This window comes from Lolium perenne, chromosome 1, assembly GCF_019359855.2.
Source record: "Lolium perenne isolate Kyuss_39 chromosome 1, Kyuss_2.0, whole genome shotgun sequence".
NCBI lineage: Eukaryota > Viridiplantae > Streptophyta > Magnoliopsida > Poales > Poaceae > Lolium > Lolium perenne.
Genome location: NC_067244.2, coordinates 44,335,802 through 44,353,964, shown reverse-complemented (window position 1 = coordinate 44,353,964; position 18,163 = coordinate 44,335,802). Strand labels below are relative to the sequence as shown.

The 18,163-nt window shown below is 39.8% G+C and overlaps 1 protein-coding gene and 1 long non-coding RNA gene across 20 annotated transcripts; one reads left to right on the top strand and one right to left on the bottom strand.

Moving 5' to 3' along the window:
- The first annotated feature begins 3,612 nt into the window (after positions 1-3,612).
- On the top strand, positions 3,613-14,891 carry LOC127348235 (uncharacterized). Of its 19 annotated transcripts, none has more exons than XR_007879723.1 (10): positions 3,613-3,787; positions 5,474-5,564; positions 7,172-7,319; positions 7,574-7,654; positions 7,751-8,522; positions 10,451-10,857; positions 11,766-11,889; positions 12,639-12,805; positions 12,951-13,019; positions 14,374-14,891. It is a non-coding gene; the product is annotated as an uncharacterized lncRNA (long non-coding RNA). The 19 variants fall into 19 exon arrangements; XR_007879708.1 differs by having other exon boundaries at positions 7,172-7,334; positions 8,345-8,522; XR_007879713.1 differs by having other exon boundaries at positions 7,172-7,334.
- Positions 12,144-13,234, bottom strand: LOC127348224 (replication factor A protein 1). Its single transcript, XM_051374314.2, has 4 exons — positions 13,102-13,234; positions 12,873-13,033; positions 12,503-12,794; positions 12,144-12,388 (listed from the first exon to the last, which is right to left on the bottom strand). The coding sequence occupies exons 1-4, from the start codon at positions 13,201-13,203 to the stop codon at positions 12,161-12,163; spliced, it is 783 nt and encodes a 260-aa protein (XP_051230274.2). The 5' UTR covers positions 13,204-13,234; the 3' UTR covers positions 12,144-12,160.
- Positions 14,892-18,163: the final 3,272 nt, after the last annotated feature.

The following is an 18,163-nucleotide window of genomic DNA, read 5'->3' as shown; positions in this document are numbered from 1 at the left end:
GCCCGCGCCGCCCTATGGTGTGGGCCCCTCGTGAGCCCCCCGACTCTGCCCTTCCGCCTACTTAAACTCTCCATCGCGAAAACCCTATTACCGAGAGCCACGATACGAGAAAAGTTCCAGAGACGCCCCGCCGCCAATCCCATCTCGGGGGATTCAGGAGATCGCCTCCGGCACCCTGCCGGAGAGGGGAATCATCACCTGGAGGACTCTACATCACCAGGATCGCCTCCGGACTGATGTGTGAGTAGTTCATCCTTGGACTATGGGTCCATAGCAGTAGCTAGATGGTTGTATTCTCCTCTTGTGCTATCATGTTTAGATCTTGTGAGCTGCCTATCATGATCAAGATCGTCTATTTGTAATGCTACATGTTGTGTTTGTTGGGATCCGATGAATATGGAATACTATGTCAAGTTGATTATTGATCTATCATATATGTGTTGTTTATGATCTTGCATGCTCTCCGTTGCTAGTAGAGGCTATGGCCAAGTTGATACTTGTGACTCCAAGAGGGGGTATTTATGCTCGATAGTGGGTTCATGCCTCCATTAAATCTGGGACAGTGACAGAAAGTTCTAAGGTTGTGAATGTGTTGTTGCCACTAGGGATAAAACATCAATGCTTTGTCTAAGGATATTTGAGTTGATTACATTACGCACCATACTTAATGCAATTGTCTGTTGTTTGTAACTTAATAATGGAAGGGGTGCGGATGCTAACCCGAAGGTGGAATTTTTAGGCATAGATGCATGCTGGATAGCGGTCTATGTTCTTTGTCGTAATGCCCTAAGTAAATCTCATATTAGTCATCATGATATGTATGTGCATTGTTATGCCCTCTCTAGTTGTCAATTTCCCAACTGTAATTTGTTCACCCAACATGCTATTTCTTATTGGAGAGACACCACTAGTGAACTGTGGACCCCGGTCCATTCTTATACATCTGAATACAATCTACTGCAATCATTGTTCTCTACTGTTTTTTGCAAACAAACATCATTCTCCACACCATACGTTTAATCCTTTGTTTACAGCAAGCCGGTGAGATTGACAACCTCACTGTTAAGTTGGGGCAAAGTATTTTGATTGTGTTGTGCAGGTTCCACGTTGGCGCCGGAATCCCTGGTGTTGCACCGCACTACACTCCTCCACCAACAACCTTCACGTGGCCTTCATCTCCTACTGGTTCGATAACCTTGGTTTCTTACTGAGGGAAAACTTGCTGCTGTACGCATCACACCTTCCTCGTGGGGTTCCCAACGGGCGTGTGCTTGACGCGTCATCAAGACTGTTTTCTGGCGCCGTTGCCGGGGACCTGAAGAAAAGTTACACCACAAAGATTTCTAACTCCCACGTCAACTGCACGCCAGCAACTGTTTTCTGGCGCCTTTGCCGGGGAGATCAAGACACGCTGCAAGGGGAGTCTCTCACATCCAATCTCTTTACTTTGTTACTAGTCGTCAACCCGTGGCCCGCACGGGCTAGTTAATTTTTATATTTTACTTTTACGTGTTATGTGTTTCAAATTAGTATTAGTTTTAATTTTTAGATAGATCGGAATTCAGATAAATATGTGATATTGTTTTTGGGATATTGGGAGTAATATACATTTAGTTCATATGACTTTGACTTTGAAACATTAGTACTCATATAAATAGTGTCTTTAATTCAGTATAGCTTGTCTAAATAGATGGATACGTGAGTATACATTCGCGTCCATGTATATTTTTTATTTAGAGAAAACTTCCTAGTAGCATTTTGTATTGTACATTAAATATTCATAGAATCATGAAATTTCCATCTAGCATTTATATAACAATCAGCTTCTCCATTAGTACCCGTTCCTGTCAACTATGAGCTATCCCCAAAATCGGTGCTAGATCTGGATGTACAGTGGTCGGAAAGGAGATTGAGGAGGAGCAGGTGTGGAGGCTTGCTTGTTTGACATTCTCGGCTGTATTTTGCTGTTCCCCGGCGTCGAGATGTAGCGGCGGCTCCGCACCAGGAACTTGACCTCCTGCTTTTGCGGCCTCCGCTATTCCTGATCTCGGCCAGCTTCGTCCCTCCGTTGCAGAACGACTTCTGCCGTTAGCTCTACTCCAACCGCGATTCAGAGACGGAGGACTCGGATGAGGAGGCTGCTGGCGCTGCTGAGCGCATGGGTTGCCAACTAGCGCCGTTTCCGGTGAAGTACCTCGGCATACCACTGTCTATCAGGAGGTTGACGGCTGCCTCTTTCCAACCTCTGGTAGACCGGCTGGCTGACAAACTCCCCACTTGGAGGGCGGCTATGATGCCGAGGGCGGGGCGCCTGACGCTTGTTCGTGCGGTCCTCGCTGCGATCCCGCTGCACCAGCTCATGGTGCTGGGGATCAACAAAACCGCCCTGAAGCAGGTCAACAAAACCTTGAGGGGCTTCCTCTGGGCCGGCAGAGCTGATGCCAATGGCGGGCATTGCCATGTCAATTGGGCACGGGTCTGTCGACCTCTGAGGCTTGGGGGCCTCGGGATTCCGGACCTGGCTCGCACTGCTACCAGCCTTAGGGTTAGGTGGATCTGGAGGATGCATACTGATCCCCTGCGACCCTGGCACGGGCTGGACATGAACTTCTCGAAGGCGGAGCTGGATGCCTTCGCGGTCTCCACCACCATGGTGACCGGGAACGGGGAATCCGTCCTCTTCTGGGAGGACAGATGGTTGGACGGCAAAGCCATGAAGGAGTTGGCGCCGGAGGTATATGCGCTGGTACCAAAGCGCCGGAGAAAGGCGCGTACGGTCCGCCAAGCCCTGATGGACCGCGCCTGGATCGCCGACATTGTGGGGGCACCAAGCGCCCTGGCACTATGGCAGTATGTGCAGCTGTGGTGCCGACTCAGGGATACCCAGCTCTCGGCGGATCCGGATAGGATGGTTTGGCGATGGACGCCGGATGGCCAGTACTCCTCCAGTTCTTGCTATGACGCCCTCTTCCAAGGGGCGATAACTGCAGGCTTCTGGAAGCTGAACTGGAAATCCTGGGCGCCGCCAAGGGTGAAATTCTTCTTGTGGTTGGCTTGCCTTGACAGATGTTGGACGGGGGAGAGGCTGGCTAGGCGGGGGTTACCGCATACCCCCAACTGCCCGCTCTGCGACCAGTCCACGGAGACCATGCGCCATCTTCTCACAGGCTGCTCGTTCTCCAGGATGGTTTGGTTCGAGGTGTTGTCGTGGATCCGATCCACTTCAAGCCCTCCCTTGGCTGAGGGCGACTTCGCGGAGTGGTGGTCCCTGGCAGTGCGGACCGCCCCTCGCCAGCTTCGCAAAGGCACGTCGTCGGTTATCATGCTTACGGCATGGTGGATATGGAAGCATCGAAACGCGGTGGTCTTCGACAACGCGCGGCCTTCGGTGATGTCCCTATTCAACGACATCGTGGCGGAGGCGCGGCTATGGGCGGACGCGGGAGCCCGGGGTGTGCGCCTTCTGCTCCCCTAGACTAGGTTTATTTTTCCTTTTCTTGGGTCGAGTTGTACGGCGTGGTGTTCGTCCGGCTTCGGGCTTGTACATATGACTTTCTTTTCTATCAATGCATCGAAACGCAAGTCTTTTGCGTTTTCGCGAAAAAAAGAGACGGAGGACCACGGTCCTGATGCGGATGTGGCTGCGGCTCTCGTTGACGTCACAAAGATTGGCGAAGCCGCTGTGCAGGCTGCCCAGCATGATGTTGAGGTTGCCGATTGAGCTATTGCCATCCTAGACAATCATGGCGCCGACCTGGATGAAGATGTCGCGCACGGTGATTCTCAGGTTCTTGCCCACTCTCACCAACTTGGATGTCAACACTTAACTGCATGCAAATTCAGATCAAAATACCCTAGTATCAGTGCTACTTATTTTTTATGTCTTGAACTATTAAAAACAATTTCTTGTAAACTGCTCAAATTCTAAGTCTTCTCCATATAGAAGTGGTTTTGAGACTTACAGAAGATAAGGCCTTCAGCTGGCATCGAATATTCTCAGCGTGTTTGTTCCTCTGCTATACAACGACCCTGTTAGATGTCAGTTTTCTCTTTATTCCATATATACTTAGTTAAAAATCGAAGATACGTACCTATAGTTTAAATCCTGTTGGTCGCATCCCCGACGCCGCGCAGCGCTCCAACAATGCCGTCGTGTTCCTATTGGCAATCAATTCCCTAGCGCTCGTGGGCTCCGGTGCGGACTCCAGATGATACGGATGACGTGGCGCCCGTATTTTGTGGATTCGAACGCTCAAAGGAAACAAATGAAATGAAGTTTATAATGTTGTTGCTTCAAACGGAAAACATATCAATGTACATACCTGAGTTTTACACCTGGTATATATAATTATATACACTATGAAATGAAGTTTGTAAGTCCCTGTTATTTTTTGAGCTTCTATGAACCACTTTCCTAGCTGTCACCCAATGAAGAAACGCCAAACTGAAATTAAGCAAGAAACTTCAGTTCTTATTTGTCTCTGTCAGAAATATATTTAGCAACATTAGCAATGAAAGTCAGTACCATTTTTCTAGAGCACTCCTCTAAAGCAGATGAAGGAATTTGAGTAGCGGAAAATTGTTATGAATAGATTAAAGAAAGAAAGCAGAGCAAAAGATGCTGACCTTTTCAGAATATTGTGTTGCTCTTTTCAGATTTGTCAATAGCCATGTAGGTAGCAGTGTGCCAATCTATACCGGGGAGAAGATATTACCTGAGTGTCAACCATATAAATGCATGGCATGGACGATGCATATACATAGAGTAAAATAGAAATATTGTAAGCTCTGTTTCAGTAAAGAAGCTGAGATTAGAACTGGAAGTCCATGTGCAATAGACCGGTATTTAAATGTAGCCACATAGGTCTGCAAATATATATGATTAATACATTAAAATCCATACTAAATTCCTTTGTAAGAACCGTACATTTAATGAAATAAAAACCATAATAATTTCCTTCCTAAGAACCGTACATAGAGTAGTGTATATATATATTCTAAGTTCTCTTGAACTAAAGTATCTCTTTGTACACAATATTTTTTGCCATATTATTTTGTTGAGATTCTTCATCTGAGATGAGAACCTTAAGTCCATCTCTACTTGTGACTCGAGACACTGCTACATAGAGTTGGCCATGTGTGAACACTTGCTTTGGCAAATATAGTCCAACATGTTTTAATGACTGTCCCTGGCTCTTATTTATCGTCATTGCAAAACAAACTGATATTGGATACTGCCTTCTCTTCAGTACAAACGGCCATTTTGATTCATTTGGTGACATAATTATTCGTGGAATGTAGACCATATTTCCAATGTTTGTCCCTGTTATTATTTGAGCTTCTATGAACCACTTTCCTAGCTGTGTTATAGTTAGTCTGGTGCCATTGCATAATCCCTCACTTTGATTGATATTTCGCAAGAGCATTATTGGTAGGCCGACTTTCAGCCGTAATATGTGGTCTGGTGTTCCAGGGAATTTCAAACTATTCAAGAACTCTGATGCGTACATCTGATCTCCATCTTCTGTATTGGACATTGCTTTGCACACCGTATCTGAGCTTCGGTATGTTACCTCTTCTCCATCAATTCTACTCATGATGTAATTATTTACCTCATTTACCATCTCGTTTCTTGGGCATAATATTGCTCTTTCTTCAAGGTATTTTCGATCTGTGTAGTTAGTCCATAGGTCAGGATATGTGCTGTTGATGATTGTTTCCAACTGGTACCCTCCTTTCTGCAGGAGTATATTTTTAGGTATATGTACCCATGCCTCGTCTTCCTCATTTCCTATTAACCCATCGCCTATGTTCAGAATCCAGTCCGCAAAATCTGCAGTCCTCTCTTGTTCCTTTGGAGTATCTATTAGTGCTGTAACGCGCATGTTCCTAGTGAGCTTGTATTCCTCAAAGTGCCTCCATAAGTAGGAGCGTTTTAAACATGCATCAACAATATGAGACCTTCGCCCTTTGGGTATTACTGGAAGGATTTGTCTGAAGTCACCCCCCATCACTACTGTCATTCCTCCAAATGGTCTATCTCTGCTATTCTCATTTGTAAACCTTAGGATGTCTCTCAAACTCCGGTCAAGTGCTTCAAAGCAATGTTTATTTGCCATAGGTGCTTCGTCCCATATTATTAATGATGTTTTCTTTAGTAGATCTGCAAGATCGGATCCTTGCTTGATGTCACATGTTGACTCGTCAGTGATGTTGAGCGGGATGTGAAATCTTGAATGTGCTGTTCTCCCCCCTGGTATAAGAAGCGCTGCTATTGCACTGGATGCTACTGCTAAGACTATTTTTCCTTCTGATCGGAGGGATGTTGTGATTGCCTTCCATAGAAATGTTTTCCCTGTCCCACCATATCCATTTACAAATATCAATTTCCCAAGTTTGTTACTGACCGACTGTACTATTGCATCATAAGCTTTTTCTTGTTCTGGATTCAACTTTGCAACTAATTCCACTTTCTCTATTTGAAGAGAAGCTCTGTCATAGTTAAGCTCTTCACGGATCAACCTGTTTTCTAGACCTTGCAATGAGTTTCTATCTGGTAAAGGAATTCCTTCATAGTCTTTTAACGACTTTCCACCTCTCCTTAGCAATGTCTCTATCTCTATGAGGGTGAGATTTTTTATTTGTTGGGCATCAAGCTTAAGTGCTTCAAAATTCAAAATTCTCCTCTGACGCCGTTCTATGTCCTCAGAGAGTAATTCCCATGCAGATTCCCACAACTTTCCTAGATCCGACACTTCACAAAATAGAAGTATTGTGCAAAAAAGTTGTCGCATTTGGTGTGCAGAAGCCCAATGTGATGCTTCTTTAATACAATCATCCCACTCTCTATCATCATCGAGCAATCCAAGGGCATAACACGCTGACTTATAACTTGGGTGTATAATACCATTCACTTTTTTGATGTCTTAAAATGATTTACATCCTTTGACAATGTTTAGTAGTATTCTCATGTAATATTTCTCACCACTTGCTGGGTGGGCATAGTAAATTCTCCCAATAGATCGTTTCCCGCCTTGTCTTGGTTTCCATTCTTTTGTTTTTGCGTGCCATGTCCACTTAGTTGGAAACTCTGCGTATGTTAGATCATGAGCATCCTCATATAACTGATTAGCTGTCATCCATTCAGTGAACATTGTTTTTTCTATGCCAGGTCGAGACACAATTTTGTCAATGTCAGTTGAGTCTGGGAACACGACCATTTGTTCATCTGGAAGATGGAACTGCAATCTCTGTACAGAAGGTTGTCGATGCTGAAGTTCAAATCCAAATATGCGCCAAGATGCTTCGCCTGCAGATAGGTACCGTGCATCAAGGTACATTTGTATCTCATCATATTTATTCCCAGTACTCAAAATTACAGTTGCTCTATCCTCCCCTTTATGTATGTACTTGAATAAGTACTTGATAGATCTCGACTTATTGCACCACTCTACATTTATGTGTGCCTGGTACTTGACTATGAGGTCCCTATTGTATGGAACAACATAGCTGCTATCTAGTTCTACTCCATTTTTTTGTACTATCTTTCCATCATCCCTTCTTCTGTATACAGGAAATCCTTCTTCATCGATACTTGTTTCCTCACAGAACTTCTTTGGAAAATGTTTTGAGCACTTTCCATTGATCATGCAAGGTGATTTGTGATTTGCTTGTCCACATGGTCCATGCATCATGAAATTTTCAACTGCCATGTAACCTTCTGGGTCCTCATCCTTGTCTGGAATCTCAGCTGATATGATTTTGTCAATATTTCTGGGGCTACCATCCCTGTCTTTCGGATCAAGAAATAATAGTATATGTGCATGAGGTAGACCTCTTTTTTGGAACTCGATGGTGTAGACAACTGCAACAATGTGTGTTGTTAGTTTGACATATAATTTTTTGAATGGTTCATAACAAATAATGATACGAAAAATTGAACTTCTATACTTTCAGAATCGACACGCTAACGTGTCAAGCTGGGGTAGGAAATGGTTGAAATCGGGGTGGACTTACTTGCTATTGCTTTTCCAAACCGTTTCTTTTTGTATATGTCTTCTATAAGTTCATTCAACTTTATCATGAACACTCTATTTACTATATCTGGACGATCTTCTGGTTTTTGGCCTGGGATGAAGTCCAGCATGGTCTGTATTTCAGGCCACTTTGGGTTGCATGTGAAAGTGATAAATAGATCTGGATATCCAGCCCATCGACATATCGCCATAGCATCTTGGTAGTACTGCACTTTATTTCTACGACTTCCATTATATGATGAAGGTAGTATAATTGTTTTACCTACTTGATCAGATCTCGTGTCACCATTATCAATTGCATCTTGCAGGCCGCTATATAGCTCCGTCCTAAGTGTGCCTTGATGCGTCTTGTACCAATTCAGTCTCCACTGCTCAATGCATGTTGCTGCGTCTACTATGAACTGAAGGAACAACTTGCCACTCATTTGCAGGACCACCGATTGATTTAGTCGCTGCTGGATACGATATGCATAATACTCCATCATGGTAACATGCTTTCTTTTTCCTGTGCAACCCTTTATGGGTTCCAATTCTATTTCTGGTCTGAAACCGTCTTCTCCATAAGGGAATAACAATGGGTATTGCATAGACATAAAGCTTGGATGAAGTTCAGAAATTCTCTGGAGTTGTTTGTCTTTGTTTTCTACTATTATATCACGTTCAAAACTTTCTCCGGTTTGTTCCCCAACTATCAGTGCAGCTATTTCTGATGCAGTTGGTAGGTTGTATTGTCTTCCATCGTTTGATCTTTTACCGATTAACCGCAACCTAACACTTTCCAGATCTGATTGCTTGTACCTATCCCTTGCCATGCGAAATGATTTCACTACTCCCTCCGATTCATATTAATTGACTTCAATATGGATGTATCTACAACTAAAATGTGTCTACATACATCCATATTAGAATCAATTAATATGAACCGGAGGGAGTAACTCATTGTGCTCATCAAGCATTTCCAGTAATCCAGAGACAATTCCTTCATCCAGCTGTGTTTTTCTTTCCTTTGACGTTGATGCCTGCATTCTGTTCTTTACCTCATTCTCGGTATCACAAATGTACAACTGAGCAAACTTTGGACTTCCTTTATCTTTAGGTAGCAGTGTGCCAATTTTATGATAGTTTGCACCATTCAAGCGAAAAACATAAGGGGCACCCCCTTGTCTGTTAATCTCGTAGTCAATCTGGCCACCCATTGAAGTAAATGCGAACATTGAATTATAGTTCCTGATATTTTCTCTATAATTTGACGAATCTCCCTTTTCATTAGACTTCAGTAGCTGCTGAAGGTATGCTGGTGGCTTTTTCAGTGGTGGCAATTTAACTTTCCCTTCCTTGCAACAGAGTCCGAATGTCGGCCTTGATTTGTTCGTGTTATGCTTGCTTCTCTCTTGATGCCACATTATAGCTTGACAGTATGGGCATATGCAAGTTGGCTTTCCAAAATTCCAAACTTCAGTTGGAGGGCTCTGGGATTTACCAACTTTTTTCATTGCTTGTAACTTTATTCTGTTTTCTCGAATGGACTTACTCATCTGTCTTCTTCCAATCAAATCACTATCTTCAAAGTCTGTGGCGAAACTTCTTTTTTCTGAAGCATGTACATCAACTGTTGGGTCCTCACTATTTTTGCTCTGTACCAACCTTGCACGCTTGCTACACTGATTTCCATGAACCGTCTGCTTCCTCTTCGGTGGGTTTCGTTTATCTGGACCTGTTGAAGTCCTGCAACATTACAAATGCCTTGTTCTTAGTCCTTTTTAAATGACACTTACTAATAGGCATGATAATAATAATGTTAATAGTGATAGTGGGCACCTTTCTTTCTCCTTGTTTGATGTTTTAGCATGCAGTTCTATAGAATGATTGTTAGATATTTCCTGGATGGAAAAGGAATTAAAGTTGATCTGCATACCATACTTGGCAAAATTAGAATACGATCATAAGTATATTATTACCTTTTTTCTTGTTTGGTCAGGTACATCATCAGTGGATGTATATATGCCTGTCAAAAGCCTGCAATATATTTTTATAGTGATCAGTTATATCAACACGCTATAGCACACCCCTGGGACTATTTCCTTGTTAACACGTAATGCAAGGCATTACCTTCCATTCTGATGATGTACTTCATCTTGCTCGACATGCATATCCGATTGGTTACATGTAACCTTTAATAACTTTGGGCGCTTGATATATTTGTCTTTATTTGGAGGTTGACTTCGCTTCAACCCAGCTTGTCTGCATACAGTATTTCGTAGATTATTTGCAGATTACTCTACTGTTTTAAGACACTATAGATCTGGTAGATAATATAAATTGCTTGATAATTCACCTGATGTTTTTGCCTTCCCCTATGTCATTATTTTCTGGATTTTCCTGAGAATTTGAGAAAATCTAATTTGGAGCATTAGGTTAATATATTGAAGGATGTGTGGAACATCTTTTTAAGAAAATGATGGAATTATCTTTGTAAAGTTGTACCTTTGTTTTGTCAGGTGATGCATCTTTTTTGCCCAAGATAGTACCCCTGCATGTGTTATGAACTATTAGCTGCAGTAGTGAAAATATTAAGATGGGAAAAAATCGATAGGCTCTATTAGAACCTTTTCTTTTCCAAATATAAGATGAAAATAGATTGCATATTATACTAAGAATCATATGTGCACACTTTATTTGCAGTAGCCTCGGCCACCATTATGTACTTTACCTTTGGTTGGTTTTATTTCCTTTTTGTTGCAGAGGCACATTATTCTTCGACATGGAGGCCGAGGCTATTGCTGCTGAGTTTAGAAGTTTTGATCGATCCCTTTGCAACAGCGTAGAACTCTTTTGTCTTCTCCGGACCTAATGTATAGTGCTGTAAAATCATGGACGCTCATAATTATAGAAACACAAACGTGAGATAAACATGAATTACAATTACCATAACCTTGATCCCACCTTCTTCGTTTCTTTAGTCTCCTGTCCGTCGGAAGATCTGGAGTATTAATGGGTAAAAAGTATGCATAGATATTCTTATATAATAATGGCAATCAGACGTGTTGGGGTTGGACTCTGCAAGACTTGTTTATCATGGACTGTATTTAATTATTATATCTGGACGCGTGTCTCAAATTCATGTTCACACCTATCTGAGTCATGTTCAACATGAGAACTTGTCTGACAGGAACACCAAAACACCTATTCTTTGAGATATAATATAGCTGATGTAATACGGGCATCCATATCTTAGTGTGGTGCAGGGTAATCTGATTTTTCTAATCTGATAATTTTCAATCTCTAGTAAATATATATTTTTTTCTTGAATTTTAATTATGAATTTATAATAATATGTTGTTTTGTTGGTATATGTGATTCTAGATTGTCTTCGTTTTTTTTTTGTGAAAACTTGTCAGACTTAGAATCTCTTAACTCTTAGTCGGCACCAAGATCAATTACCGATTCATGCAAAAATTCACATTTTTTGTAACTCCGAAATAAGTAGCTACATCATTGTGAACTTTTTGTTTGACACCTACGCATGAATTTTTAAAATCGATTGATAATTAACTAATGCTCACTTAGACACTCCCTAAATCAAAACGAATATTTTCTTCCAAGCTCAATTAGTCTAATATTGCCATGTAGAAACTTATTCAATAATTTTGAAGGAGTAAAATTTCAGGGACACAACTGCCATCGAGATCAATAACTTCAAACGCTAACTAAAGTTTTGCATATCTGTAGGTTTTGTAGCAAGCCATCTGGTTCTACTATGGATGGCTAGACCTGATGGTTGCACTTCTCTTCGTCAGCTTATCTATCCTACTTAAAGCACAAAGATGCTTTGGCTTGACATTTAGGTATATTGGTAATGCCTATCTTGTTTTATATAAATTTTATACATGATCTATGTAAGAAATTTTTTCTCCCAAGCGAAATAGAAATGAGAATAACTCATGTATTCAGTTAAAAGAAAAAAATCGTAGTTGATCAATCATGAATTTATCTATAAATAGTTCTGGTAATATAGAATAGTAATATTCTTGTCCTCCACTACCTAGTGATCTATAGTTTATATTCTAACAATAAATTTTCTCATATCCACATTGTTTGTTGTCTTCATCCGTCACCAATATTTGCTAGGCTCGTCTTTTTCTCGACCTTTGGCTGTTGAATTGGACTCCCGATTCTTCATCTTCATCAAGATGAACAACATGCTTCTGATTCCTTTCTATCCTTTTACTCCTGCGTATCACTTTGAATGCTTCTTCTTCATCATCATCATCTTCGCATATATCTACATCTTCAATATCTTCTTTGGGCTCCTTTTTAATGACAACACATTTGGAAGTTTTCTTCGAGTTTCTCTACAGAGGATAAGAGATTTTGTATTCAATAGAATTTTGTTGAATTAGATAGTGCATATAAGTTATAAATGTGAGGAATGTAACATAATGGAAGAAAATCTGTAAATATTATACCTTATCATGATTCTCAATCTTCATAGATGAAATTTTGTCATCCAAGAGAAATATTTTTGATACTGTGTAGTCTGGTCTACAGCTTTCAAAATTGTAGTCCGTCAATCGGAACTGAAAAATTATCATCTTCCCACAGATCGCTTGGATTGGTCTTGGAAGCTCATTACTTTCATTGGAAGATGACACAACCATGTTTTCTGCCGGCTCATTGATTAACTGTTGAGCTTCTTTATCAAAAAGAACGCAAGATGCAGATGCAGTTGGATCACTTATTTCAAGCTTCACCTTATATCTGCAAATTATGTAAGTAATTAATTTGAAAAAAAAACCTTACAAAATTGCTAAGATGGTTTCTGTTGAACTCTTTTACCTTGGTTTGGCTTCAGCTTTCCTATCACATTTGCTGCAGTAATAGTGATCATTTTTCTTTTCAAGTTGCTTCTTGCAGTTATCTTTGCTACATGATATGTAGTACCAGCTATATCTTGTATTAACTTCATCAATTACTGCCTCCACGGTAAATATTCTTCCCTGCAGATTTATGAGATAAATATGTGTACATTATTGAGTGAATGCATGATTATTAATCGTTTGCAAACCTGATTTGATGAGCTAAATATAATATCATTTAACTCTTGTAAAGTTTTTCTGTTATAGCTCATTTGCTCTTCCATTGTCCCTTTTAGATGCCCTTCCTCCATATGGAATTCTTTCGTATTATTTTCCTGGGAACAGATGCTATTTTGATAGAGAAAATATTCATCATGGAAGTGATATATATATATTATATTTAAATGAAAACATATGTACTGGAATTTCGTTACCTGTTCTGTATATCCATAGTCTCAGGAATAGGCAAATTAATATACACTTGAGTTGCACTATTTGACGATAGAGAATATCCTGCATATTGGTTTAAATAATAACTATGCTTATATGCAATACCAAGAAGTAAGATGACAAAATGAGTGAACAAATTTAAGAGAAGACATACTTCCATATTTCTTGACTGTTGTAGATGTAATTATAATGACATCTCCTGTTGACCTGGCATCAATTAGTTCAGATTTGGCACCCCATAATCTAACTTTGACTTTTTGATCTCTGTTAGCAAAAAGTAAAATAATTATAAAGATATAACTTGAGCACCTTGGTTGGAAATATGTCGTATTTGTTTCACATACTCGACCCAAAGTAGAATATCACGATATTTCGAGGTTCCAAAAGATGTTTGACTTTCTTCAACTGGTCCTATGTATGCTGCAATTCCTATAACATCTGTTAAAACATGAATTTTAGATGACATGTCCCACAAAAAAGGAGATAGGTATCTACAAAAAAAACTTGTAATATCATACCTGAGAGATAAATGTCAACACCTACTCTTGTAGAAAGCACCTCTATGCTTGAAAAGTTGAAACCATGCTTTGGGATGTCTTCTTTATCTTGGATCTCCTCTATATTGGTTGTGGGAGAGAAGTTGATTATTTTGTCATTTTCTACTGGTCGAAATTTAGGTGGTGCTGGCATGACCCTCACATTTGTAATGGTATACACATTGCCTTCTAGAATCAATGATTTGAACTTCGCAGCGTAGGCCTTGCTGATAACTCCATGCACCATGGTCCCCTGGTGTACTTGTAATTAGCATGGTGATTCAAACAATATCATTTGAAATAAGTTAGAAAATGTGTAGTTGCAATAAGAGAACCTTTATACCTCTTGATCAATAAGGATCATATCAAGACTAACTAATTCACCAGTATTAATCAATACTGAATCCCATAGTCTTGCTACTCTTGCCTTGATTGTTATTTCCTTTCCTCTACTGGTAGCTTGAATCTCACGCAAGGCTTTGCATGTCATTGCAGATTTCACCATTGAACTGAAACATCAATCAAATTAGATAGTTACAGATATTTGGATGAGTATGCTTCATACTGTTACATGATAGCTTTTGTATCCAAACCTGGAAAGGCGGCAAGTCGGTCTGTTGCTTGAGGCGTTGGTAAGTTGGCAGGCGGTGTCGCGGCCGGCACGTCGTGATCCCTGGAGAAGATGCAACAACCAAGGGTGGAAAGTTGGCAGGCAGTGTTGCGGCCGGCGCGTCGTGATCGCCTGGAGAAGATGGAGAAGATGCAACGACCAAGGGAGAAAGGTTTTAGAGCTTTTGTTGTTTTGATCGGCAAGAAAACTGGCATTATATAGAGATTATATCTGTAGGCATGCATGCATTTTAAAAGTTCCCATGGAGACACGATTGGTGGAGGTTAATTCCGCGAGTCCTTCAAACGAAGGTTTCCTGATTTCCGATCGTACATGTATTGGTTGGTTTGATTCCTGATCGTACCCTGTGATTCGTTTTAAATATAAGATAGCCAATATCCTTATCGTAAGGAAAAAAAACTCAGATAGATGGTCTTGAGCCGCACATGTATATGATCTGGGGAGGCGTGTATAGGTGGGACTCTACGGACCTCAACTTTTTAGCCTTGCAAGTCGAACGACTAACAGCGGCAATCTGTCTGGTACGTAATATTATTAAACAAATAACATGTTTACATTTTTTTGTGTGGAAAAACAAACTATGTGTCTAGGTAACGTGTCTACGTAACTACTTCCGTGACATTATAAATTGAAACCTTCTCAGCTAATCGTAGCCCTTAATTTTTGATCTAATTGTTTTAGATTATCCTAATGATGTGGCTTAACGTGGAGGCTTTTATGGTGCCTCCAATTAGTAAATATAACATTGTCTTGCTTTACTTTATTTTATTTTCTTTTTTGTTTCTTTTCTTTATATCAAAAATACAAAAAATTAGTTACTTGCTTTACTTTATTTACTATCTTGTTTACTTTCTTTATATCAAAAACACAAAAAAATTAGTTACTTGCATTTACTTTATTTACCTTTTGTTTATTTCATCATGCTTCATCCTAAGTTCACTCTGAAAGATATATCAGTAGGGCATGGGTCTATCATTGGAAGAGATAATATAGAAGAATTTTTCACTCATGTTAGCACAGTTAAAGATTTTGAAGATAGACACTTGGTAGAACTTGCTCCTACTTATGAAATTGCTACTACCTCTTTAGTACACATGTTGGAAGCTAGATTTGTTAATATCAACCCTATAATGCAACATATGTTTCTTACACTCTGTAATATGGAAGAAGGAGAAAAGAAAGATTTTGTTTTAGAAACCCTTCTTAAAGAATTCGGTGATGTAGCTAGAGAAGCTAGAAAAGTCTTTATTAAACATAAGATGCTTGACTTTTATACCAATTTTCCAAATACCCTTGAAAAGATGGAAAAATATAGACTAAAGTACACTAATAAAGTCAATTTTGAGGGGGAGATTAAAGTACCAATACCTTGTAAGTTCTTAGGAATGCACGAGGCACTAGAAAAGAATTTTGATTGGATTGTTCCTGAAAATTTATTTGAGGAGGATAGTAAGCCTAAAAGTAATGAAAGAGGAGCCTCTGAAACCTACATAGATAAGATACAATGCATTGTTGAGAAAGCTCCCAATTCCTCTGTTGATGCTTCATCTCTTGATAATACTTGATTCACACTTTCTGCGCCTAGCTGAAAGGCGTTAAAAAAAAGAGCTTATGGGAGACAACCCATTATTTTATTTCTGCAATTTTGTTTTATATTTGTGTCTTGGAAGTTGTTACTACTGTAGCAACCTCTCCTTATCTTTATTTTATTGCATTGTTGTGCCAAATAAAGTCTTTGATAGTAAGGTTGATACTAGATTTGGATTTCTGCGCAGAAACAGATTTCTTGCTGTCACGAATTTGAGTAGATCTCTCTGTAGGTAACTCAGAAAAATCTACGAAAAATCATGAATAATCCTCAGATATGTATGCAACTTTCATTCAATTTGAGCTTCTTCATCTGAGCATGTTAAGTGCCTCGAAAAAATTCGTATTTACGGACTGTTCTGTTTTGACAGATTCTGCCTTTTATTTCACATTGCCTCTTTTGCTATGTTGAATGGATTTCTTTGTTCCATTAACTTTCAGTAGCTTTGGGCAATGTCCCGAAGTGTTAAGAATGATTGTGTCACCTCTGAATATGTGAATTTTTGATTATGCACTAACCCTCTAATGAGTTTGTTTTGAGTTTGGTGTGGAGGAAGTTTTCAAGGGTCAAGAGAGGAGGATGATACAATATGATCAAGAAGAGTGAAAAGTCTAAGCTTGGGGATGCCCCCGTCGTTCATCCCTGCATATTTCAAGAAGACTCAAGCATCTAAGCTTGGGGATGCCCAATGCATCCCCTTCTTCATCAACAACTTATCAGGTCACCTCTAGTGAAACTATATTTTTATTCCGTCACATCTTATGTGCTTTACTTGGAGCGTCTGTATGTTTTTATTTTTGTTTTTGTTTGAATAAAATCGGATCCTAGCATTCTTTGTGTGGGAGAAAGACACGCTCCGCTCGTTCATATGAACCATGGTGTTCTTAGCTTTACTTTTAATGTTCATGGCGAAGGTTGAAAACTGCTTCGTTCATTGCTATTTGGTTGGAAACAGAAAATGCTTCATGTGGTAATTGGTATATGGTCTTGAATAATTTGATACTTGGCAATTGTTTTGCTCAAATAGATCATGTTTAAGATCTTGCATCATGTACTTTGCACCTATTAGTGGAGAATTACTGTAGAGCTTGTTGAAATTTGGTTTGCATGATTGGTCTCTCTAAAGTCTATATATTTTCTGGTAAAGTGTTTGAACAACAAGGAAGACAGTGTAGAGTCTTATAATGCTTGCAATATGTTCTTATGTAAGTTTTGCTGTACCGGTTCATACTTGTGTTTTCTTCAAACAACCTTGCTAGACAAAGCCTTGTACTGAGAGGGAATACTTCTCGTGCATCCAAAACCTTGAGCCAAAACCTATGCCATTTGTGTCCACCATACCTACCTACTATGTGGTATTTCTCTGCCATTCCAAAGTAAATTGCTTGCGTGCTACCTTTAAAACTTCATTCCTTGTCTTTGCAATACATAGCTCATGGGAAAATAGCCTAAAAAACTATTGTGGTAAAGAATATGTAGCTTATGTATCTTATTTCTTATAAGTTGCTTGTTGAGCGGTAACCATGTTTCTGGGGACGCCATCAACTATTACACTTTTGTTGAATATCATGTGACTTGCTATGCATGTTCGTCTTGTCTGAAGTAAGGGTGATTTATCATGATTAAATGGTTTGAGTATGCATATTGTTAGAGAAGAACAATGGACCGCTAACCAAAGCCATGTATCATGGTGGAAGTTTCAGTTTGGACATTAATCCTCAATCTCTTATGAGAATATTATCTGTTATTGAATGCTTATGCATTAAAGAGGAGTCCATTATCTGTTTTCTATGCTTTCCCGGTATGGATGTCCTCAAGTTGAGATCTATCAAGAACGAGAAATCAAATGCGATCTATCTCCTTGGACCTTTGTACAGGCAGCATAGAGGTACCCCTTTCTGACACTTGGTTGAAACATATGTAATGCAATGATAATCCATGAAAATCCAAGCTAATTAGGACAAGGTGCGAGCACTATTGGTATTCGATGCATGAGGCTCTCAACTTATAGGATGTCTTATGCATAACACATATGAATTATTACTACCATTGACAAAATTGTTTCT